This window comes from Thermobia domestica, chromosome 4 (genome assembly GCF_964235325.1).
Source record: "Thermobia domestica chromosome 4, izTheDome1.hap1.1, whole genome shotgun sequence".
In the NCBI taxonomy this organism is placed as follows: Eukaryota; Metazoa; Arthropoda; class Insecta; order Zygentoma; family Lepismatidae; genus Thermobia; species Thermobia domestica.
Window position 1 is genome coordinate 274,378,183 of NC_137457.1, and position 27,998 is coordinate 274,406,180.

Here is a 27,998-nt window from a genome sequence, read left to right on the forward strand (position 1 = left end):
CGTTTTGAAACAGTATGTCGGATCGGATTCAATATTTGTAATGTATAAATGAACTGTCAAAATTTAGTTTTATTCCTTTCGCTTTAAAGGAAGTTACAGTATCGATTATATACAAGAAATTGATTCTACTATTATAGAAATAGATGGATGTAGTGAGATATCCTCAATAGGTAATTAAAGTTCCACACAAGCTTATTACAAACCAGAAATTATAGAGTGAGTTGCTGGCAAGAGGATGTGATAAAATAGGGGTTGTGATACGAATTAGGTTGAGAACCATACAACTAAAGCAAATATAAGATATAGCCTACTACGTTGTGTTAGTTGAGGATTACGGAGCTATTCTACTTGTTTGCATCCTTTCTAGAAACCTATTCTACTATCATATCATTTTTCTCCTACGGAGACAAACACAAAACACCGAATTTAAGTGGTTTCTTTCATTTCATTTTAAGGTTCATTCATTTAATTTCTTTCTCCTATTCCGCAGCAATATTTCTCTTATTCTGTATAAAATGAATTTAAGAACACAACATATAGCATAAGAACAAACTGTCCATGATTTTATTCAAGCTGTTGCATAATCACATACATTACATTGACTTATTTAACGAATTTTGTGAGTCTACTTGTAACCTATCTTATCACTTTTTATTTTATGGTGACGATCTCCACACAAATTCTAGAAGAAAATTATCAGTATATGGAAAATATGATCTACAATAGGTACAATCTACAGTATATGGAAAACATAATCTACGACACATAAGAATACAGATGCAGAAGAATACAGAATCTTCTATACACAGTATACACTTAAATACTTCTTAAATAGCTAAGTAGATTGTCTTTTTACAGACACTGCAATTGAGTTCTAAATGGGTTAAATCTTGCAATAAATAAATGAGCTAATATATTTTATTGTATCAAATGATTTAGGTGCATATTTTTAATTACAGGTTAAGGAAGCAACCATTTCTGCAAGATCCAGAACAACTAGCTACTTTTTTCTTTGCTTGACAGGCGATTTTGAGGAATTTAGTATGACCTTCACCGAAAATAACACCACAGTTAGGCATCCTTTTATAAAGGTAAGTATTTTTCGGATTTAATAAGTAATTTTTATAAACTTGCTTACACAGCGATATGTAAGGTTGAATTTGTTCCCAGTCGGCGAAACCACCCATATACTTTACATGCCTCCTGACATTTCTGGAAGTAAGCGATGATTCAATATCCTATAACATACACTCCAACGCTTCTGATTTCTCCCCTCAAATCAAATGGTGGTTTCCATTAAGTTCACCCAATTCTTTACTCTTCTTTGTGGTATTTCGAAGAAAAAAAAACGAAAAAATAAGGGATTAAAATTGCCAATCATGCCTACCTACAAATCAATTACGTATTGCATATCACCAATTAATTTAAGCATTCTAAGGGAAATTTGGGATAAGTTGAAAACCTGTCTTCCAAAATAGCTCTATTATAAATGGTTACGCATCCTCTGAAGCGACAGTTGAGCTAGTAGGAGTCAGTGTGCAAATTAAATACATTTTAAGGGGGATAAAGTTCACATGCTGGAAATTTAATACGGGAAAGTTCAAAAACTTATAGGAGACATCCAATCCTTCAGAGGGTGATTTTGCCATCATTCTCCTTGGTAATTCTCACACTGGTGGGATTACTCAATTAAAATATACCTTGAAAAATACTATGAGATATACGGATCGGAGGTATATCCTTATAAAAAAAAATAAGAAGAAGATATTGTATGACACAGTAAGAACGAAAAAGGAAACAAAACGGCATAGCTGGGGGTGTTGGTGGTTAACGTGGGTTTATCTCGATACAACTGTAGCACGGTTACTGTTTGAAAAGCTTGCTTGATTCTACAGAGAATGTGGTACAAATTTCGATATCAGGATAAGTAGTACTGTGTTTATATTTTTTATATAATGTTCTTTTTATAAGTCAGGTCATAGGTTCGGTTTCTTATGTACAGAGCGTATTGCTATAGAGCAGCTTTTCCCAACAGGTGTGCCGTGAATGGGCCGCTGGTGTGCCGCGAGAAAATAGAAACAAAATTATTAACTCTATAGCAATCAAATTGCAAGGCATATGGGAAAATGTATATTTGTATTTCACATTACTATGAATCTACAATTTTAAGTTTCATACCGTGTTGTTCTTGTGTACAATTTTAATGTTGGAAAAAGTATTTGTTATCATTGTTATGACCATTGTTGCTCCTTTATTGTTGCAGACTATTTCGTAACCTGAAATTTTAAAATATCGTTCAATACTTTCGACAAAGCAAACATGAATACAAATTACCTATATTTGTGTTTTAAAAGTAAAAGAGATTTGTTTGTCTGTTCGTTATTTACTGGTCTATCTTCTTAGTGAATGATTGGATACAGTTTTCGAAATAGAAAGCGTAGTTTGGCAAACCTGAGTCCAATATTTCATTGAATTGTTTTCTATTTTTTAAATTAGAATGAAAAGTAAGCATAATGATTAACCACGGGTGGAAACTAGTGATCGAGCTTTCTTCTCTGTGAGAAAGATAATTAATCACAGAAATAAATTACCAGGGTATTTTATATTTACAAATAATAATATCTATGAGTGTGCCGCGAGAATTCAAGTTACACCCGTAGTGTGCCGCAAGTTGAAAAAGGTTGGGAAACGCTGCTATAGAGCCTTTCCCTTATACCTATTCCGTCTATCAAAACAAAACTTGATACAGTCATTTATTATCCCCTATAGTGTTTTCGAGATATATTTCGATTGTGTGATTTTACCCGGGGCCACTCCAGAGGGGGCCAAATTTGATGGGAGGGATTTCTGGAGGGAATTTTCCCGACATTATCGAAATTTTATCCGTTTAAGTACGTGATGGGTTCCATTACATAGCACCTCAGAAAGCTTGTTTCATGTTGAAGAGAATGAACTATAAACAATGACTTTCCAATGAACAGTGTTGACGCAATAGCTATTTCATTGCGAGTCTACGATTTTCTTTATACTAACAGGGTTATAGGGCCCCAGGAACTTATTCCGTTGTCCATGTCAGCTAATTTTTTGTCATGAACATATCTTTTTTTTATGTTTGTCGAAAGGCCTAGGTTTGATTCGAATGTCCGAATGACATGTTCATGTCCGTTCCTTGTCAGTAATTCGTATACTACATATGGATAATTTTTGCCATTTTCAGAGAGAGATATGAAATATAGTTTCCTACTCAAATAAGCATACATTGTTATTCTTGAATTTTCAGTGAATACTTATGTCCTCACTGCAGCCTCTTTCCCCGTCTGACTTAAAGTAATTTCATAATAAATGGTTTATTATTTTTAATAAAATTAACGGGATTTGACACTGCTTTCGAACTTAGACTAGATAAAAGATTTAAAGCGATAAATTTACAACCTCTAAATATGAAACAATACATTTTTAATCACGCCTGTTCTAGAAAATAAGAGGTTAATTCCTTGGTGTTAATGTAATTGCAAAATGATTGGAGGCTCAAAGTCAGATTAGTTGAACTTCTGCCCCTCTCAAAATTACTCATGACCTTCTGAAGTGGCGATACTCCCTTTAGACACCCCTGCTAAAAATGCCTCCAAAATTCTTTAAAGGAGTAAGTAATGTCTATCTTTACTCTTGCTAATTTCCTTTTTTGGGAAATAGCTCAAGTTAAATTTAAAATTGACCAAATTCATATATTTTGAATCAGCTAACCTTTGGTGTTGTCATCAAGGATCTTGGACAGTCACTAAAAACACCTTTTTAAAAAAATATATCACCTTATTTTTTGAATCTCAAAGAGTTACGACAATTTTATAGCTGTCAATAATTTCAAACTTTGAAAAAAGTAATTGAATGAAGACAACTTACGAACGATAACGTTTTTCTCAGGGGAAACATTTCAGTAGGAGAAACATTTCTTGCTTACTACTTCTTATATCCAGAATAGAAGCGTTAACGTAAATATTACCACTGCAGATGTGGGGAACAATTACTTTCGGAAACGAATAAATTTTTCTTCAAACATTCTAATTAGGAACAATTTCTTTCCCCATTTACACTGTGAACTAGTAACTCATCAATATTAATAAATTATTACTAGATTGTTGTGAATATCCAAACGTCATAAATATAGCATTCACAGACATGTGAAGAAACACTTGATATGACTATGTTTCAAAGTCCAGGCATCTGACTTTGTCTGTAAGGTACAATCTCGGAATTTGCCTGTTGGGATTGCAAGTCTAAATCTCTATTACACCTTTCTAACCGAGTGTCTGTCTATACTAGAAGTCAGCCCTGGACCGCTTGCACCACAGGCGATTTCGTTCGCAACTACGATACATTGGGCCGTCCCCTTAATACTGCTTAGGGTTCATAATAAAGCGAAGCTAATCATCCGAGTGGAATTAAGGACTTGTTCCTTCTTGTTATTAATTACTCATATTACTGGTCGGGATAAATAAAAGTAAAACTTCATTCCTTGGGGAAACTCGACAAAAAATGTACAAATTAAAACTGCTTGGGATACACAGGATTAGTCACAATAAAATTGTACTGCCTATTGATATTAGTCTTGAACTAATATCATGTTTAGAACGGCTTATTGCAATCCTTTAGGAAATTAAATTTGAGATGGCGGGAAACGTATAATTGAACTATTTCAAATCAAATTAAGCTGCCAGATGAACTGATTTCTACTGTATCACTTACTTTTTCACTTTGCCTACTGCTCCGTAGTTCACGAAGACTGGTTATTTATGCCTTGAAATTTGATCAGCTTTTTCACTGTTTTATGTGTCAGCATTTCAGGTACACCGGCACCCCTGTGTAGTTTGACCCTCACTATGTGGCCAGGGAATCATGGTAAACGAAACTTTCTCTGATAAAGGAAAATCTGGGAATCATTGAAGTTAGTGTTTGTATTAAGAAGAAGTTCCTTCCCTTACTCTTACTTCTTTCAAATCCAAACAATAAAGGCAATTACTTAGTTTCAAATTAAGCTAGCTATGTGTCGACATAATCAGATAATTTTTAGATTATTACTGTTACATAATTCTTAAGTTGAAATTTAACGACTTTTCGGTTATTAATACTAACACAAAACAGTGGTTGAGATTAGGAACGCTAAAAAAGCTACCTAAAAATTGAACCCTTGTTTAATCAAACTATAATAGCTACTACCGATGTTGTCTTCGGAAATTGTTTTTACATAACAAAATGCACTTGGTCCTTGGTCAAAGAGAAAGATGTCGCCTTCCAAGACCTGCTCATCTTGCTGATAGGAATGAAAAATAGTTAAAAAAAAAAGACTTGCTCTGATTACCAGTCTAGTCGAATTTGGCTCATTTTGCTGATCATCATCATCATAGGTATTCTGCCTTTATTGGCAGGTCACTTGCCGCAGCTAAGAAGCTTCCATGCTCCACGGTCCTCCGCTAACCTTTCCGTCTTCACGTATGATCTTTCTGTTTTAATATCATCCATTAATTGTAGTCTCTTTCGCCCCCTCCCTCTCTTTCCCGCCACCATACCCTCTAGGACGTCCCTCATGATACAATCTCTTCTTAGGCAATGTCCCAACCAGTTTCTCTTCCTCTTCCTAATAATATCTAGAAGTGTTCTTTTCTCACCCACCATTTCTAACACTCTCTCATTCGTTTTCCGCTCTACCCAACTAATTCTTTCCATTCTTCTCCACACCCACATTTCGAAGGCTTCCAGTCGATTTTCGTCACCTTTACGTAATGTCCACGAAGTTAGTAATAAAAAAAATGCAATATATTGTACATTCTAATCCTCCGCAAAGAGTGAACCTGGATTAGACCCACAGGAACATATTTCAAACGTTGTATTACTATTTATGTTTTATATTATTTTTGTATGTCTTACCTAGAACTACTCCTCTTCCATTTCTGTCGTCCACTTTTAATTGCTAATTACAAGTATTTATTATTTTTATATTTTCTTTGCTCTTCAGCAGTTACATATTCATATGTATGGTATACTACAAAAGTAGTGCCTTTCAACTGTTATGTGTTGCAACAACTCAGTATTAAGAAATAACGAAAACATTGTTACCACCAGCACTATAAAGAACACCATAATACAGTTTTTGTAAATACATTTCTAAGTGGGGTCTAGTGCGAAGCCTTCTATCAAATTATTTGTTTGGAACATCACAGATTACAAAATACATACAAAAATACTTTTTTCCTGTACTAGCTTAACACACAAATGGATACCAATATTTATGAAATATGAAGTTCTTTTAGCACAAAGCGTATTCTTACTGTCTTAGAAAGTATTTCATAAGAAAAGAGTTGCGTTATTAGGGGCATATTGATTTTAGAAGGGTTGAGTATAAATATAGCTAGTGCATATACGGCATAAAAGCTGCAGTCCTCAAGACACGAATTAACTTACGAACGTAAACCAACTTGGCGCTATCTGGCTACTACAAAGAACGGACGCTATCTAACCGAGCCAAGACAGGAGCGCAAAAATGAGGGCTCAAAACTTAGTGAAGGAGTGCGTCCTTAGGGAGCAGACGCGTTACCGAAGGTTGATATACACATAAACAAGGATAGTGACAATAAACACTTTATATGACACAAAGCACATGCTTTGTGTGTGACATAGCTTTGCGACACTTTTATGGTAATTTGTACAGTATTTTTACGTAACACTTTATTTAATCATATTCTTCTTATAGAGTACTACGTGCTAGAGGGCGCAACTTACTTTTATATCTTACTATACATATAAGAAACAAGATTCCGAAATACTTTGATTACTTGTACCATCTTATTGTAATACTAGTTGAATATACCCATACTTCGCACGGGGGCTGTATTTGGAAGTCAACGCCTGTTTGAGTGTCACCATTGATTTCAGCGACCGCGAAAACTATGGATTTGACACTAATATCGGTCATTTTGGATTACCTTTATATGTCTCAGTATCTCACCCTTCCCCCCCTCAGTGAAACCCGGCCCGGAGCCGAATAGCGTGAATTTGGAAGTGAATGCGATCGGAGTTTCACTATTGATTACAACGACCGCGAAAACTATGAATTCGACACTAATATCGGTCATTTTCTACTACTTTTACATGTCCCGGCACTTTTACACGCCCCTTGAGACCCCCTTGGTTTGAATTTTCATAAAAACGTTTAACTGTGGTCTGGAGCCTGGACCAAGGTATTCGTGACTAAAATTTGTTAACTCTCGGTCAATTTGTCTGGTTCCTAATCCGGTTCCGGTAAACGTTCCCCCGAGACCCCCTGCTTCGAAATTTGAAAAAAGGACTTCGTCTTGATCTGGGGCGTGGGCCAAGCTACCCCTGACCAAAATTTGGTAGCTCTCGGTTCACTCGTCTGGTCCCCAGACCGCACACAGACAGACAGACAGACAAACACACAAACAAACTCTTTATTGTATTTATATTAGAAGATTAGAAGATTAATTAACATGTTTCAATCTCATATTTTATACATTAACCCTTAAGAGATCTTGGGTTTTTGGGCTATTTTTTAGACTTTCAGACAAGCAGCTACTGCATCGTCACTATTTATCCTAGGATCATGGGTCATACCTCATTCTCTTCAGAATGGAGCTGGCTTTCAAATGATACCACTTGCATGCTCATACCGTATACTAGGAGCGGGAAAATGATGTCAAAGGGAAAATTTCGGAGGGAAATTTTTTCTCGCAATTTTGGCCCCTCTGGAGCGGCCCTGTGTGAACTTAGCCATCTAAAAAAATCTGATAAATAGTACTTGGTATACTGAATGTGTGTGCCAAACTTCAAGTTTCTATCTTGAATACCAAGGGCGGGAGAAATTTTATCAGGAATTCCCACCATGCCCCAACTTACCGTAAAACACCATGATCTCAGGTAAAAAATTTCCTGAGACATCCCTAATTACCCTAGGGTCATGTTTCGCCCATCATTCTCTTCAGAATAGAACTGCCTTTCAGGCGGTATGACTCGCGTGTCTCCATCATGTATCTAAGGCGGGAAAATGATGAAAAACGGGATTCTTTGGGTCTAAATATCCTTTTTTCAACTTTTAGCCCCCCCTGGACCCCCCTGTTTTAACGCAGAGATCTGAAAAAAATCTGGTAAATACTACTCGGTGCGCTGAATGTTTATGCACAATTCCAATTTTCCAGGTGCAAAAGTAAGCCCGCCAAAAAAATATACGACAATGTCCCATATTCCCGTATACAAAGGGAAATTTTTAAACGTTCCCTGAAATATCCCTAATCACCCTATTGTCATATTTCGCCCATCATTCTCTTCAGAATAGAACTGCCTTTCAGGCGGTATCATTCACTTGTCCCCATCATGTATCGAAGGCGGTAAAATCCCGTAAAAGGGATTTTTTGGTAAAAATTTCCCTTTTTCAACGTTTAGCCCCTCTGTATCCCCCTGTCCATCTTCTAGGTGCAAAAATAAGCCCGCAAAAAAATAATACCGAAAATATGCAAAATTCCCCTATACAGAAGTATATTTTGATAAAACTTCCCTGACACTTCCCTAATTACACTAGGGCCATGTGTCGCACATCATTCTCTTCAGAATAGAACTGCCTTTCAGGCAGTACCATTCACTTGCCTCTATCATGTATCTAAGGCGGGGAAATGAGGAAAAACGGGATTTCGGGGTAAAAATATCCCTTTTTTCAACTTTTTGACCGTCTGGATCCCCCCTGTTTTAACGCAGAAATCTGAAAAAAATATCTGGTAAATACTACTCGGTGGACTGCATGTTTGTGCAAAATGTCAATCTTCTACGTGCAAAAATAAGCCCGCCAAAAATACTTTACATAACCCCCCTCCAAAAAAAAGTATTACACGAAAATACAAATTTTAGACTTTGACGTCATCACCTCCTATGTCTCGACGCAGCAAGGTCTGAAACCATACGTAATGTCTTCTACAATGCCTCTGGACTTGAAAAAAAAAACGGACGAAAAAGCTCAAATAGAAGAGAAATAACGCAATGTACCATGAAAAACGCATATGGTACAAATTGTAATGGTCCCATAGAAAGGAAATTTCAAATTATTCCACATTTCATCACACTTGATTAGATGCAACTCTCTCTTCCTAGTTTCCACTCAACATTGCTGCATTTTCGTTGTTTATTGTAGCATACACATTCTAGGTTAGTTAATAAGTCATTAGTTTTGATATAGTGCCATAATATGTTCTGTTGCTTATTTACCTAATATCCCATCATTTCGAGACCTCATATAATTCAGAAATTAAACTCCCTTTTCTTTCTAAATAACCACCTTATATTAATGACGTTTCATGACCTTTCTTGTTACTTTCATGCTAACATTTCGTGTACTGTTTTTCATTTAACTATACATTTTGTATTTCGCGACCCTATTTGCTGCAGTTAACCCAATACATTTTCTTATCAACATTTTGATTACCGACGAGCTCACTAACAACAGCTTTTATTTACAGAGAAAGCCCAAATTCCGATGTATGGAAAGACGATATGGGGGCGGTACCTCTGAAAGATCTCCCAGAAAGTAAGTATTAGAATCTATATGTTTTTAACAAAAACAAAAACAATAATGTTTTGTTGCTAATTTTTCATACACTTGTTCTAATTGATATTTTCTTTTAGAACTTTCGCAATGATTCTAAATCACCGTATTCTTTACCTGCTGAGAGATCACGTTTGTTTTCTTTTTTTGTTGCAGTAGAGCATTCGTTTTCAGAAAAGAGACTAGAAGAAAGATGTTTATTTTGATAATTTTATAAAGATTGTTTACAAAAGTTCATATTGCCGTGTGAGAAATTTCTAAAATTTAAGCTACTATGAACCGCTTTAGTACACGGTCAAAGATTTATCATGTAAAGATAACCAAGAGAGTTCTGTTGTTTTCTCACCCGCCACCTCCAAACATTGATATGACACGTAAGATCAAAAATAGTCCCCATCAGCATCAACGACCTTCTTCAAACCTTCTGGAATTCCATGGCCACGATACAACTTGATGTTCCGTGAAGCGAAGAATTTATCAAGTGTATTTTGCACCTCTACTAGGGATTTGAACTTGCGTCCTCTAAGATGATAGTCCAAGGAATGGGACAGGTGATAATCCGACGATGCAAAGTCCGAGGATTATGTCGGATGCAACAGTGTTTCCCATCCAATGCGTAGAATGCTGTCCCGGGTCATCCCAATCACTTGGACTCAGCGTTGTACTGTAACAGGAGGACATCTTTGAGATTCAGAAGTGCTGGCTGCAGAGTTTTGAGTCTACCTTGAACTTGGCTCAACTGCTGACAGCATATAGTTGCATTGACGCTCTGACCAGCTGGTAGCCTTCCCCGATGCACGATGCCGGGAACAGTCCACCAAACACAAAGGAGGATTTTCTTCTTGTGCAGTTTTCGTTTCGGCTATTTTGGAAACAGTTCATGGGATGTCGTGGAGCTTCGTACAGGACCCACTTCTCATCATCACATATCAACACCCGGTCCAGAAATGTCTGTTTCCTCAGATGAGACAGCAAAGAAACATAGGTATCTGCTCGCGTTGTCTTCTGGCCCGGAGTCAAATCATGTGGGACCCGTCGACTGAAATTGAATTGAATTGAATTGAAAAAGGTTTTATTGAAGCGGGCGATGTTCAGCATATTGCTGCTCTACCAACTAATCCTTGTCAAGGAAGTACATTGAGTTATACAAAAGAAAAAGAAAGAAAAATACAATCAATTGAGTCAAAAGATACGGTTATATACAACAAAAATACAGGTATACACTAAGATGATAAAAAAAGAAAAGAGAAAAGGGGTACTCTTAACAAAACACACTCACACGCGTAAGTACGAGGGGGTTCAAAAAGTAATGCCTCCTGTGTCACAAAAAATTTATTGACGAACATAGAACAAGACAAGCTATTGCAGAGCATAGCCTGAACTGTCCTTTACAGAATCCAACCCTTCAATATAGTGTCCATAAATTTGAACACGTTTACTCCATCTTTGGACCAGGCGTCAAAACCTTTTTGGAAAAATTCAGGAGGTTGCTTTTTGACCTCGGCAACCACGTAGGTGTTCTTTTAAAGGGCCAAACAGATAAAAGTAAACACAAGGATTGCACTTTGCTCTCAGGGTTATACAGGTGTACCTACGTCTCATCTCCAGTGACCACATTTTTTAAGAAATCTTAATTTTCAACTGCAAATGCATCCATGAGCTCTGGACAAATGTCCACTCGCCTCCTCCGATTATCAAGAGTCAATTGCATAGGTACCCACTTAGCCCACACTTTGTGATATCCCAAGTCAGCAATTATTATTTGGGCAGAACTATACGAGATGTTCAATGCATCAGCAACACTCTGAACTGTAATGCGCCTGTCTCCTCGAATCAATTCCTCAGCACGTTCTCGATTTGCATCTATGATTGATGTTGTCGGCCGACCGCTTCTTGGTTTATCAGCGACTTCTGTTTCTCTGTTGCGCCATAAACATTCTTCAAGTGCATATGGATTTCCTTAGGTGGACAACCTTCTTTCGCCAAAAATTCGATGAAGACTCTTTCTTTTAGCTTCAGATCCCTGGTTCTAATAACTCAATTTGAAAAAGAAAGACTACATTAGTGAAGGAAGGTTACCTCTATAACGTCATACATAGATAAGTCAGTAGCTGTAATAGAAAAAAATATAATGAGGGAGGCACTACTTTTTGACTCTTCCTCGTACTACAAGTGAAGAAAGAAAAGAAAACATACAAATACAAACATGAAAACAAACACAAACCGATCAATAACATAGAGACAAAATAAGCTATGGTTGTGATTCACAATGGAGGGGGGAGAGTGGTGAAATATTTTTACAATGCATGACTATTTAATAGAGAATATGTACCAAGTCAAGTCTAATTTCATTTACGTGGTTCAAGTGATAGAATACAAATCATGGGTACCTGAACTTCAATTTTGTTGGCTGAGTAAATAAAGATTTAACAGTTTCTTGACTGGTAATGACAACTGACAATTGACAACTTTTCTTAACACTGAGTAGAGACGTGATAATTCATAGAAAGTTTATCATCAATTTGTACTCCAAGACTTTTTACACAACGTGAATAGCTAATGTTTGAGTCCATTATTTGTAATTCTAATTTGTCGGGAACAATTAAATTAAGTTGATTAGCGGAACCTAGAGCAGTATAAGTACATTTTAAGGGATTAATAACAAGACCGTTATCAATACACCAGTTACTGATAGCCTTAAAATTTTGGTTAAGGAGTCGAACAGCTTGTGGTAAGTCCTGAGGCAAGGCTTTTATAAACAATTGAGTGTCGTCTGCGTAACAGTACATCTTTGAATGCTGTACAACACATACCAGATCTGCAGTGTATAAAGTGCTTCCTAAGTTGATGAAAGTGCTGCCAAATGGTTTCTCCACTCATACTGAATTGTAGTTCCAGTTCCTCACTTATCTGGTCACTGTTCACCTCAATTGCTGCGGTAGAGCTTCACTTTGTACATGTGTTAGTCTTCCGGCACGTGGCGCGTATTCGAGTGTTTCATCTCCGTCTTTAAACTTGTTAAACCACCGCTTCACTGTCCGCGTAGTCACGACTTCTCACAAAAGGCCTGGTATATCTTCCGCCACGCTGCATTGGCGTTTGACCTCAGTTGAAACTTGTTCAGCATACACATTCTTATGACGCTCTGTGGAGGTCCCATGTTCACTCTGTCCTTACGCAGGTTCACGGTGTAATGAACTACCACAACCAGTTACTGTGTCAGATATACCCACTACAACAACTGACCTTCGCATTATCTCCAATCGCATTCCTCCGATGTGAAGACCAATTGAACACAGATCTCCACAGAGCGCGACAGAACTTTCTCGGTTACCTTATAGTAAATGTAAAACTACACCAACTGACGGATCATACATTACAATTTGCACTAACTTTATTGTATATTCTGAAATTTTTATTTCGTCTTAAAAAGCAAGGCGAGACAAAATAAGTCTTATATTGTTACGACTATAACTTGTTTTGTGGGTAGTTGTACTTTTCTAACAATATATGACAGAGTGAAGATAACATAAAGCCAAGTAAGCCGTTCAGTATTCTTGGTTACTAAATACAGATTACTACAACATCTCCGATTATTAATGTATCAGTAGAAACTTAAACATTTTTGTTATTGTGATGAAACACGAAATGCTAATATACGCTATGTGATCAAAGTATCCGGACACCTGGCTGAAGATGACTTACAAGTTCGTGGCACTCTCCATCGGTACTGCTGGAATTCAATATGGTGTTGGCCCACCCTTAGAATTGATGACAGCTTCTACTCTCGCAGGCATACTTTCAATCAGGTGCTGGAAGGTATTTTGGGGAATGGTAGCCCATTCTTTACGGAGTGCTGAACTGAGGAGAGGAATCCATGTAAGTCGGTGAGGCCTGGCACGAAGTCGGCGTTCCAAATCATCCCAAAGGTGTTCTATAAGATTCAAGTCATACCTCTATGCAAGCCAGTCCATTACAGGGGTGTTATGGTCGTGTAACCACTCCGCCACAGACCGTGCAGTATGAGCAGGTGCTCGATCGTGTTGAAAGATGCAATCGCCATCCCCGAATTGCTCTTCAACAGTGGAAAGCAAGAAGGTGGTTAAAACATCAATATAGGCCTTCGCTGTGAGAGTGCCACGCAAAACAACAAGGGATGCAAGCCCCCTCCAAGAAAACACGACCACACCATAACACCACCACATCCGAATTTTACTGTTGGCACTACACATGCTGATAGATAACGTTCACCGGGCATTCGCCATACCCACACCCTACCATCGGATCGCCAGATTGTGTACCGTGATTCGTCACTCCACACAACGTTTTCCCACTGTTCAATCGTCCAATGTTTACGCTCCTTACACCAAGCGAGGCGTCATTTAGCATTTATTTACCTGCGTGATGTGTGGCGATGAGCAGCCGCTCGACCATGAAATCCAAGTTCTCTCACCTCACGGCTAACTGTCATAGTACTTGGAGTGGATCCTGATGCAGTTTGAAATTCCTGGTTGATGATCTGGATAGATGTCTGCCTATTACACTTTATGACCCTCTTCAACTGTCGGCGGTCTCTGTCCGTCAACAGACGAGGTCGGCCTGTATGCTTTTGTGCTGTACGTGTCCCTTCACGTTTCCACTTTACTATCACATCAGACACAATAGACCTAGGGATGTTCAGGAGTGTGGAAATCTCGCATACAGACCTCTGACACAAGTGACACCCAATCACCTGACCACGTTCGAAGTCCGTGAGTTCCGCGGGGCGCCCCATTCTGCTTTCTCACGATGTCTAATGACTACTGAGGTCGCTGATAATGAGACCTGGCAGTAGGTGGCAGCACAATGCACCTAATATGAAAAAGGTATGTTTTTGGGGTTTCCAGGTATTTTTGATCACATAGTGTATAATTTTTAAAATTATACTTTAACATATCACAGTGTTAATGTAATTACATACGAATATAAAAACTCCATCAAGAGCATGGAAGGTAGTAACAAGACTCATCTCATGAACCTATTTTTCAAGATCTGAATTTACACAAGTGAATTTCAATCACTGTTGGCAGAAAGTGGAGCCGTTTCGCATGACTACGATACATGACTATGATAAATACTACAAGACATGACTACGATAAATGACGTGGATGGGAGTGAATTGCTCCAGATCCAGTATTTGATTTATGTAACACTATGCTATTAGCGTATTCTTGGTTCCAGGTTGAAGAAATATAAGAAACACCTGAAGTGAACCTTCAACCTATAACGCTGGACATGCTTGTTGGCAATGTATCTCCTGAGGTTTCCTTTGTGTCTACCTGATCTCTATATGTTCACCTATGGCCAGTCTGATGGCCAAATAATTTCCCAGCACTTTCATTATTCTTCTGTATAAAATGTGCTTGATAGAGAAATACTGTATCTTATCATTAGCTTGTGTTCTATGGGATGAGCAACACTCCTGACAATGGTATTACAGTGAGCTTCTACTGGAGGAGACTTCTTTTTCGGTATACAAGGGATGTTTTAAGTGCCGGTGAGACGCTTTCGAGAGACTAGAATGCACACTTTACAGGAGAAAAATAATGTTCACAAATCTAAAGTATCTACGTGATTGACATTGGACGTATCGCTGGTATTTCGGTAAAGGGAAGAAAAGCACGAATCCCAGTAATCGTTTCCATCTAGGTATCGACTACTAGAAATGTTTGGATGTTTGACTAGACGCTTTGTCCTAATGTCATTGCATATGATTAATTCTATGTCTATGGAACGTGGAATTTTGGTATTGTAAACATCAATCAAGCGGAGCATAGCTTAACATTCTCCTCTAACAGAATTGGGCAACAACTATAGTAATGTGTGGCTTACTTCCAGTGCAATGACGAACACAGTTTCTTTCTTTTCTTCATCATCACTAATTTTACGAATATTTCAATTAAATATAAGCATTATCTACATCTCATTTAAACTGAATACAATCTTCTAAACATTTGTCGCCAGCAGGAACTAACAGTATTTTTATTTTCTTTTCTGTTTCACGATATAGACGATTTTCGCCGTATTAATATCCACTTTATGGATTACCATAAAACGTAACTTGTTTTGAATATAACAATCGGTAGTTGGTGGAACACACACTACTAACATGTCATAGCACGCAGTTTCTGTGGATTCTCTGACGCCGTCAAGTCAAGTAGGAAAACCTGGTGATGGAAGCTTTACTGGAGTTAGGTTTCCAGTATAATTTAGTTGTTCGATTACATTGACACTGGTCCTGTCTTTTGTAATGTTAATATACTACTAAACTAGTGTGTAAAACACATATTATGTTCATGCCCTACAGTATCTTAATTGTATAGTGCAGAGGATCTAGGCGAACACTACTGCCTGGAACATGGTGCAGGTAATATCGAGTAAATGTAGGTTTCAGTATTCTAATGAATTAAAGGAATAGAGAAGCACCAGCTCACCCTTTAGTATAGTTTTATACCAGTGTTTCTTTCAGACACGTTTTTAGGGGGCAGTGCTCCCCCGGAGCTCTGAGAGTGCCCCCGGAAAAGACCAAAATAGTACATTTATAACATAATAAAAAATAGAATAATACCAACAGTGCCCCCTCTGAATACTAAGTGTGCCCCCCCCGGAACAGTATGTCTGAAAGAAACACTGGTTTCATACATGGAAAGATTAAGAATCACACATCTTCTAACAAGAGTGCAACCTGTCAACTAGCTTAGAGTTGATCTCAGTCACAATATGCAGATGTCGAGGCCGTATGTATTTTGAAATGTTGACACTGCCTCTATAGATACTATCATTAGTACGTAAAATTTAGATTATGTAGATTTCTTACGAAGTTTCACAAAGCAAGGATTTCCCCCCCCCCCGGATATTTAAAATTGTTTTGGTTCTTCAAAATACATGTCAAAACGTATTCGATTTGCTTATTCGTATCTACTGTAGTTAATAAAGTTACACGATGTACGTAAATAATAATCCTTTTACATGAAGCTTTATGTCCATCAAAGTATGTATATTTGTGACTTGTGTGTTATTTTCTTGTTCACTCTCTAGAAAAATTAGTGTGGGCATTTCTGCATATATCTGATTCCTTTCTCTCTAAGAGTTGTAAAGTATGAAGCTTAGTTCATGAATTAGGCAGTCGGTGACCTCTACTTAATATCTTCCGTGTGTTGGTGGATATAAATTTCATAAAATAATGCGTTTTATGCAATATTACTGAACACATTGAGAAACATGCAGAGATTGATCTGCTGAACAAAAACATTTAACAGGAGTGCAACCTACCAGAGTAACATGGTTTTCGACTACGTTCCCTCTCAGAACAGTTCTCATACGAATGAAGGCATAGAAGTCCTATATTGTAATAAGTTTAATGTTCCGCTACTCAGTGTGCTTAGCATCAATCAGTTACATAAGAAAGGATGATGACGCAGAACTTTTCAAAATTTGTGTTTTGAAAATAGACCACCGATGTTCAATTATGTCTAAGTAGGGTGAGTAATGGCGAAAGCAAGGTTTACATTTTATTCTTCCGAATTGCCTGATTTGAGAGGTTTCTCACTCCAAACTGAAAATGTATTGCATGCGATGTAACTCTCGCGTAACTCTCGTGTACTATGATTATTGCCACAGGTTGTGCAAGGCACTGCTTGAGTCTCATTAACACATGCATTGTGGTTCCACGGTGATACTAAGGGATACTCAGCTTTAATGGTTGGCGAAACCTTTCGTCGAGCACTTTCTTCCGATTCCTTTTTCTTTTCACTTGATATTGTTGACATGAGTTGTGTACTTTGTCGTCACCGTGGATAATATTCACCGTGATATTTCCATCACACTTACTACTTCGTCCACTTACACCACATAACAAGGAGCCAACAATTTAATCTCTTTAGAAATCAGGCTTCCTTTTATATTATCATTGTGTGCTCATTCACAGCATTGCTCCTCACATAGTACGAAGTAACCCGCAAAACTCAATCATCAAAGGACTGCACAGTGGTCGCTATCTGACCGTTGTCAAACCCAGGTATTTAATGTATTTTCAATTCTAGGTTAAATTCAATCGATAAATATCTGTATGCTGGGCTTGAGTATAATGCCATTACCGAGACGTGAATTATACAAAAATTTTCGTTCTGAAGAAAATTATTTTTTGTATATAAAAATCAGACTATTTAATACGTAGATTTTAACTTCCTATGCGTGAGTTAATCTTAGTTGGAATGCTACACTTTCTCTGTAAGTACCAAAAGAAATACAATCGTGTTCTCCCTTTTCGTGCTGAAGAAGACGCACTTTCAACAGAAAAGATAATATGTTAGGATACGTTTTGTTTTGTTTGAATGCTCCAACGTAAAATTAAAAACAAAATCGAAGGGGAAACGGGCATACTTCCTTTTCTATTTTATACTAAATGATGCGTGTATGTATCATCATATATTTTTAAAAAATCAAAGGAAACCACAAATCGTTAAAACGCAAATAATTAACAAACTTTATACTTGACTTTACAAAGAAAAATTATAATTACAATTGATTCGTTTGTGTGATTACTGCTACTGAAGTGAAATCAATTTAATATATGGAAGTTGTAACCAAGAAAGTTTTGTCGCTTTTTGTGGAGGTCTGTGTTCAGTTGGCCTCTCACACCATGAGTTAAATGCGATTATAATTAAGGCGAAGGTCAGTTGTTGGTGAGTGTATATCCAACATAGGGGCCTACTGCTTGGTTGTGGCAGTTCTGTTACACAGCGAACTTGCGTAAAGACAGAGTGAATATGGGACCTCCAGAGAGCGTCATAAGGGCGTGAATGCTGTACGAGTTGAAACTAGGGTCAAACAATGCTGCTGCGGGACGGAACATGAATATTTGAGCATTCCTTTTGTTGAAGCATTCAAGTTATCTCCTCTTACATTTTATGTATATTTTAGTTTCTTGTAAGTAGTATAGAATATAATACATGATTCCTTAAAACTTTAAAAAAACTCAATGTTAGTAGATATGTAGTAGCTAGGAAGCAACTTCTATCAAATCGGAAGCGCAACAAATTGATTTAATAGAACTGATCAATAGTGATTATTCAAATTTCTGAATAGTGACGACACTAGAGTGTTGAAAGATTAGCAAGTGCTTGTGCTGGTGGTGTAATATAGAATACATAATATAAAATTATCCAGTCTTTCCGCAAAATAAACTCACTTTCTTATCGTAGACAGGAAATTAAAGTTTCCGTAGTGTTGTCATTGTTGCTGTATAAATTTCTTTCCTTTAAGTAAATTCTGCTGGTATGCAAACCGTCTTTTTGTGCTGCAGTCGTCTTACTACTCTGCTAGTGTTTTAATTATTCCTTGCACTCAGATAACTTACACTTTCAAATGTTGATTCTACAAATGTACTGATATTGTAACACTAATGAAAACTAACTAGCTACAATGGGCTGATTAATAAATAAAATAAAATGAAATTACTGCGTTTATGTTGGGCGATTATGCCTTGTAGGCAAAGGAAGATGATTAATGATGATGTTGATTTTTTTTTTTTTTAGTTTAGCGTCCCTTTCAACCGCGATGCTATATGAGACGTTGACCTAAATTTTAACGTGGAATTCGAACCACATATGCTCCCGCTAGGAATCGAACCCATATCTCCGACGTCAAAGATGCGTATGAGAATTGCTTAGTTGAGAGAGCGCTCAAATAATTATAAAATAATCGGTGGAATGGTCATGTGAAAGTAAACGTCAGAATTGCGAGAAAACTCATGGACACGATATTGTCCACCACAAACTTATTTTGCATGAACCAAGGACCCCTCGTACTAGAGATAAGCTCTCCACTATTAATCCACCGTGTCCTCTATTAATGAATATTCGTAATGCATTGACGAATAATAAACAATATGCTGTTCCAGTCAATGAAACAATAAAAGGGAAATCAATCTACACGCACGAAACTTAACAAAGGTCTGAATTCTTCAAACGTTCGAATGATATTTTTCCCTCTTAGACCTAGAAAAATACAAAACGCAATACTTTCAAGATATAATCTTCCGCAAGTGTACCATTATATACCAAACATTAATCACCTCATAGCTGACCATGGAAAGAATATAAATATGTTCGTATGTTTGCATGTTTAAAACACTATTCCGTGTGAGGTTATTGAAAAGAAAGAGTTGAAATTTCAAAGTAACTATTGTAATACATAATAAATTTCTATCAATATTCCTCTTGTTCAGGTTAGCAACATCCCGGGCAACAGGGAGACAAAGTGATTGAAAATACGAGATTGGAGTCTAATATTTTAAATCCAGAAATAACATTAAGTAGCAGCATGTATGAAATAGTCTTATTATGGTTGCTAATGTTGAGAACTGGTGCCTAGGTCAGAAGAAAAATTTTCGAGTACTTCTCTTATTCATGTTGCTCTTTCGGCAGCATAACCATCTCTCTGCCTCTATTCACTACAGCTTTCTTCAAGTCTAAACCACCGCGGTGATCACGAAAGATTTTCTTCTCATAGAAATATAGTAAAAAAAGAGTAAGGCGCTATATAATACGTGCCTTGTTACATTAAGATAAGAATAGTTGTAGTAATGGTTTCGGGTGGCAAACTGCTAATATGTACAGTACATAGAAGAAGCAATGTAAGAATGTACTCAGATACGGATTTTTTGAAAAGGCATTAAGCGCTTTTTGGTGCAGAAAGTGCTTATTTGTAGCTATAGTATGATACAGGTAGCATGGAAATTCACGACAGAACTTCAAAATAAAGAAAAGCAATAATATGATCGCTTAAATATTCTGAACGTACGCCTGTTTTTTGTTTGTTTGTTTGTTTGTTTGTTTAATGCAATAATAACTTAATTCTACTTATATATACGAGTATCTAAATTATTTCTAATGGTAGAACATTACAAATGACCTTTAATGTATTTTAAAATAAAAGAATATGTCTTACGTTTATATTAAGAGGCCTCATCATAGCGAAATTAAAATACCGCTAATTTTACAGTAATTATATGATATTTTCCAATAGATAAAAGATAATCGAAATGTGGAACAAGAGCGCCCTAGACAACATTATTTTGCGTGAGGTACTATTATCACAAGTCATCTAGTGACTTTCCGTTTTCAACCGCTTAGAAACGCGAAAATAAATGCCGATTTTCAAAATGTCTCGAAATCGATAAGTAAGTGGTGATAACGGTATCTCATGTAAAATGATATTGTCTGGGGAGCTCTTGTTCCACATTTAGATTATCTTTTATCTAATGGAAGATATCACATAATTACTGTAAAGTTAGTGGTATTTTAATTTCACCGAGATGAGGCCTCTTAAGAAAATAGTTTACTTAATTCATCACTTTTATTTTCACTATTCTACTAAATATATTTGTAGTTTACACTAAGAAACTGCGATATGAAATGATACCCTGAAGGATTTAATTCGGCTTAGAGAGGAATACCGATGATATGACGTCACACCAAAACGCTTGATTTTTTGATGGCGTGACTTCAGAAACTCAGTTTTGCATTGTTTAAAGAGTTGTATCCCCGTGACAAAGAAATATTTTTCTGAGATGTGTGGTATACTGAAGACTACTTCTACACGGTTCGAAATATTATTGTAGTAATTCCACCCATCTATACTAAAAATATGATATTCGCTTTAAAATAGTGTGCCTAATGATTGAATACGTATGTATTTTGCATACCTACCGTACTTTTGCTACCTGACAAACATGTTTGAACATGAACTAGGCTATCAGAAAGCAGAAATTTTAATAGTCATGTAAGGAAAGAAGCGAAATTATTAACAACTTTGTCAGTAAACTTACCAACTCACATTTGCCTTATCAAAGAAATTTACGTCGCAGTTAGCCCAGTATACCTTGGTTTGAAACTATTTGTGTTACAGATATACAGGTGTATGTTCTACAGACGAAACATGTACACTCATGTCCAAAATGATTGTCGCATATCTATAACTGTCTTCTTATAAGAATATAATTTGATAATGATTTTGCTGGGTACTTTTAATATTGACACTATGTGTATAGTCGGTAAATGTATATTTGTGGTAAATTTGATAGGAAAAGAATTATAAATACGAAAATTAGAATGAGCAATACAAAATGTTGCTAAATGGATAAGAAAGTTTTATTTTCGTTTTATTGTTCTTATTTACTGCTCTTTTGACATGAAATTTGCCACATACATGTCTTTGCCGATTATACACATATTAACATTATAAGAAATACCGAGCGAATTTGTTATCAAATTATATTCCTGCAACAACATAATTATAGACATGCGACAATAATTTTGGACATGAGTGTACATTCAGTTTGATTTACTTATTATTTTGTTTTTAAATCATTTGCTGTCATGTTATCGTGCGGCAGTTATATTGTTTTTATGTTCATGATTAATGTTTATTATTATGATCCATTTTAGGGACACACTCAGAGTGTTCACTGTATTTGAACCGTGCAAACATAGCAACGTTTTAAAATAAAACACTTCGGTTTGTCTACAGCAAATTGATCTACTATAATTTTTCGATTTTAGATCCCTTCTCATGTGCGCGACTAGCCTGTGCCATTATTTGCGTATGAGAGTTAATCAATAATTTTTGGTGTAAAGAATAACATAAAGAACCATACAAAATAGTTCTTAATTTATTTTTTTTCTAGCGTGTGCAAAGCCAGAGTTCAGAAAAGAATTCTCCGCTCAGAGCGCACCATCTCCTCCTCTGAAACACCTAAGGAAACGACAGTTAAAGAGAAAACGTGTCAGGACCTGAAAAGGGTAAGATACATTTAAATTTAAAAATCTTTACTTAATTTGCTTGTTGAAGTTTACCACGAAATAGAAATTTCATGAAATGAGTTCCTGAAATTTAATAAAAATAAACGTATGTGATCTCAGATTTATGTCAGGTAGGCTAAAGGGGATTGATGTTAAGTGCGAGTTAAAAAATCGAAGAATTGACGGAATTAGTGTATTAAGCCATGATACATTCATATTGAAAGCATGGGAATATTGTTTGTAAAATTTACAATTGAAATAAATTAATTCAGAAGAGAAGAGCAATATTTAAAGAACTTAACAAAAGTCTTTGAATATGCGTCATCTGTGAGCATGGAAACTGGAACAAAATATGAAAAACTACTATAAAAGTTTACTGAAAAACTACTTAGCAAATATTATTACTCGTTTATAATAATTAAATAACTTTGCATGCATACCAGTACCACTGACAGAACACCAGCTTATCCTCCCCTGAATGGTTTAGATTGGAATCTTGTTTGTGGTAACCAATAGGTAATGTTTGTGTTAACTTAGGACAATTGTCTTTATGTGCACAACCACCGTCGCATAACTATTGCACTCTACGGACACACTTCTGGTCTAGCTCACCATCAACAATCTGAACTGAACGAAATAGTTAAAAAGAAATACAAATTTTGCTGGGCACCAACGTGTGTTGGGGGTATCCTCGGGGAATTCTGGTTTCCTTCAACATTCTCATTCCGCCACTTGTTCCATCAGCATTCACTTGCCTTAATCATCGCCCTCCTTAGCCTAAAGGTCATAGTTAAACTAAAATATTTAATTTCATTGTTCAAGGGTTATCGTTAAGGTAGATTTTATTACATTGTATTGTTGTTACTATTATTCGCAAGGAAGAAAGGGATGTATCGTACTCCCAAGATGGGGGTCATGTTATCAAAAGACTGAGTGTTAATTTTGTAGGCTGAGTGTAAGGGAGGCTAAGGATAATGAAAAGATTCGACTTGTAATTTGTTTTTATCATTATTAGTCGCATTGCCGAGAACAAATAGTTCAGATAATTTTCTTTTGGTGGAGGGACGGGGAATATAATTCTACAGTGACTGAATAAAGAGGCCCATAGCCAGATGTCAAAAACGTAGTGGTAAAATGATGCGCAGTGAAATACCATAAACAACTTCAATTCATATTTGATAATATCTAGACATTAATATGTGAGAATATTTATTAAGCATCTTTTGTATTAGCATATTTCATATTATGATTTACCAGGCATTTCAAAGTAATTTCTACAAGCAGTTAACAATAGTGAACTAAGTTGAATCGGTTGCTTCACTGAGTCAGTATCCGTTTCATAACATGTAAAATATTCAGTGAAAAGTATTTTACATTCGGTAGAAATTGATACAGTAGGTCACTGAAAGCCAGCAATTAAACGGGTTGAATTTGTTACTGACAGACTTTCTTTTATTACTCTTAAGGGGCGGTGGTGTGATATTATTGTTTTAAATGTACATGCTCCAACTGAAGATAAGGGTGACGATATAAAAGATAGTTTTTACGAAGAAGTGGAACGGATATTTGACCAACTCCCGCGATACCATATGAAGATTCTATTAGGGGATTTCAATGCGAAGGTAGGACAAGAGGATATTTTCAAACCGATTATAGGGAACGAAAGTTTGCATAAGGAAAGTAATGACAACGGCGTTAGACTTGTGAACTTTGCAACATCCAAAAACCTAATCGTGAAGAGTACAAAATTCCCACATCGCGACGTTCATAAATACACTTGGACATCACCAGACGGAAAAACACATAATCAAATTGATCACGTTTTAGTAGATAGAAGAAGACAATCTAGCATAATTGACGTACGGTCGTTTAGAGGGGCTGATTGTGACACTGATCACTACCTGGTAGCAGCGATAATACGGGAGAGATTATCGTTGAATAAAGGTAATACTCAATGTCCGAAAACGGAGAGATTTAATTTAAAGAAATTAGAAGAGAGCCAGGTAAGAGAGGAATACCAGATTGAAGTTTCGAATAGATTCTCGGTTTTAGAAGACTCGGAGTGCACTAGTGTTGAGGATACTTGGATTGAAATCAGAGATAGCATTAAAAGTTCAGCAATAGAAAAATTGGGACACGCGGAAATACGTAGGAACAAACCATGGTTCGACCAAGAATGCATTAAACTAGCAGAGAAGAGAAGACAGGCAAAATTACGGTGGCTACAAAACCCGAATGAAAGAACTACACAAAATTTCGCAGATATCAGGCGGGAAACTTCCAAAACTTTTAGAACAAAGAAACGGGATATTTTGAAAGCTAAAATTAAGGAACTTGAAGATAATAGTAAAAATAAAAATATTCGGGACATGTGTAAGGGGATCAGCGAATTTAAGAAAGGCTATCAACCTCGTGCTTATATATTAAAGAAATCTGACGGAACAGTTCTCACTGATACGGATAGCCTCTTAAATAGATGGAAAGAATTCTTTGACGATTTGCTGAACACGCAGCCAAAAACTAATGTGCGTGGAGAAAAGGAGATACACACCGCAGAACCGTATATTCCAGAACCCAATCGAATAGAAGTGGAAGCCGCTATAAAGAAATTAAAGAAACACAAATCTCCGGGTGTAGATGAATTTCCGGCTGAGTTAATTCTAGTTGGAGGCGAAAAATTGTGGAACAAGATACACAAACTCATTCTCCTTATCTGGAACAAGGAAGAATTGCCACAAGAGTGGAAAGAGTCAATCATTGTTCCAATTCACAAGAAAGGCGACAAAACTGACTGTAATAATTATCGAGGCATTTCTCTTCTGTCAACATCCTATAAAATCCATTCAAATATTCTCTTAGCAAGATTGACCCCATACGCAGATGAAATTATTGGAGATTATCAGTGCGGATTTAGACGAAATCGATCAACTATCGACCAAATATTTACCATTCGCCAAATACTCGAAAAGAAGTGGGAATTCAATACCCCGGTACATCAACTATTTATTGATTTTAGAAAGGCTTACGACTCGGTTAGGAGGGAAACATTATACAACGTTCTTACAGAGCTTGGAATACCGAGAAAGCTAATTAGATTAATTAAGAAATGTTTAAGTGAATCCCAAAGTAAAGTCCGGGTAGGAAAATTTTTGTCCGCGAGCTTCCACGTCGAAAATGGCCTGAAACAAGGAGATGCGTTGTCGCCATTATTATTTAACTTTGTGCTGGAATATGCCATAAGGAAAATCAAAGATAGCAACCAGGGCCTAGAGTTGAACTGCATTCACCAGGTTGTGGCATATGCTGATGATGTAAATTTAATAGGGGATGATAGGAGAACAGTAGAAATAAATGCAGAGATCTTATTAAACGCTTGCAGGGACATGGGTTTAGAAGTAAATGCAGAGAAAACTAAATACATGGAAGTGCGTCGGGACCGTTATACGGCAAATTGTGGAGGCGTTAAAATATTAAATAATACTTTTGATAAAGTGGATACTTTCAAATATTTAGGATCATTATTAACAGACGAAAATCATATTCACGAAGAAATTAAATGTCGACTAAAAGCAGGGAATTCGTGTTACTATTCGGTTCAAAATCTCTTGTCGTCGCGAATTCTGTCGAGGAATTTGAAGCTTAAAATATATAAAACGATAATCATGCCTGTTGTTCTGTATGGTTGCGAAACATGGTCGCTTACTCTGCGGGAAGAACATAGACTGAAAGTATTTGAGAACAGGGTCCTGAGAAGAATATTCGGACCCAAAGGAACGAGAATGGGGAATGGCGGAAGCTTCATAACGAGGAACTACATAGTTTATACGGTTTACCCAACATCGTTAGGGTCATCAAGTCTAGGAGGCTTAGGTGGGCAGGTCATGTAGCTAGAATGGAAGAAAGTAGAAACGCTTTCAAAGTCTTGACAGGTAGACCCATAGGAAAACGACCATTAGGAAGACCTAGGCGCAGATGGGAGGATAATATTAAGATGGATCTCGCAGAGATAGGAATACAAAGTAGAAACTGGATCCAATTAGCTAAGGATAGAAGTCAGTGGAGAGCTTTTGTGAACGCGTTACTGAACCTCCGGGTTCCATAGGCCATAGAGTTAGTTAGTTAGTTAGTTAGGTCACTGAAAGAATCTTAACATTGACGATGTTTGTTTCTTGGGCGAGGGTAAGCGGAGGGACAGAAAACTTTAGGGATAGAACGTTCCTTTGCTTGACCATCCTCCATATTCCCCAGGCCTGGCTCCCTGTGACTTTTATCTATTCCCAAAACTGAAAAGTACATTGAAGGGAACACATTTTCAGTCAGTGGAAGAGGTGAAACGAAAAACTGCAGAGTTGTTGAACAGGGTGACATCTGATGACCTACAGTATTGCTTTGAACAATGGAAGGCACGTATGCAGCGGCGTATAGTTAAGAGAGGGGAGTATATTAAAGAGGATAACAGTCAATTGTAACTTTCTTTGCAACACATCACATTTATGACACCATTCTCATTATTTAATTGCCACACCTCGTGGGTGGTCTGGATCTCACATACATATGGAAGTATGTAACATATACACAGTACCTGGCGTATGTAATATACGTATTTGTATGCAATAAACAGAAGACTGTTAGATGTCATACATGCTGCAACAGCATGATGTAGTATATAAGTGTGAAAATTATGTAACATATGGATAACATATGCTCCGTACTGATTTTCGTAGTAAACATAAGGATCCCGTATATTTATACAATATATCGCTGTCTGGATAACATATATTTCTCAGTGCACCCGTATCACAACAACTGTCTGCGGAGGTAGGCCTCTTCACCAGAGGAGAACGCTCGTTCTCCTATTCCCCCTTTGATGTTCTCACTGATCCTTATCTTTTACATTAGGACATTACTTGAAGGGTATTACCAAAAAAGCTGGAAACTAGCTCACGTGACTCTGATATATAAATCAGGCATTAAAGATCAGTTGTCCTTTTATAGACCAAAAACTCCTCTTTCTGTAATTTCTATTATCTGCAAAAAATAAATAAATAAATAAATAAAATAAAATACAATTCACGTCACTTTATATTCATACATCTCAGCACCGTTTTCTAACGAGCACTTCAAGTTTCACGAACTTAAGTACTCTTTTTTTCTGTGCTGTTAAATGTATGAATAACAAAGGCTCAATTAAATGTTTTATACTTTGATCGGTCCAAGGCTTTTAATTATGCCAGTCACAATCGTCTTCTCCAGAAGTTTCCAAGGGATTGAATGTACGTGACAAATTTCTTTCCTTAATATCCAGCTTCTTGTATTGTACGGCCGTAAACATAAGGTTTTTCTATCAGGGGCGGCTTCTGATCCCATTCCCTGAGCTTGGATGTGCCTCAGAGGAGTGTACTTGGGCCCCTTCTATTTGCCTTGTATACGGCCATTAATGAACCCTAATATTGTTTTACTTTTTCGTGATGATTGTAATTTAAACAGAGAAATATCAAATTTCTATAATACGATGGCCCACACGAAGACATAAATTAACCTATCGGCTGGTGTGA

At 36.8% G+C, this 27,998-nt stretch overlaps 1 protein-coding gene across 1 annotated transcript in view; it reads left to right on the plus strand.

Annotated features, from left to right (window-relative positions):
• The window catches only part of LOC145683519 (uncharacterized), a 375,576-nt gene that overhangs the window by 30,076 nt on the left and 317,502 nt on the right, over positions 1–27,998 (plus strand). The window contains exons 4-6 of the mRNA XM_081754860.1: positions 960–1,091; positions 9,516–9,583; positions 22,329–22,443. Coding sequence (XP_081610986.1) covers positions 960–1,091; positions 9,516–9,583; positions 22,329–22,443 — 315 coding nt within the window. The remainder of the gene's footprint in view (positions 1–959; positions 1,092–9,515; positions 9,584–22,328; positions 22,444–27,998) is intronic.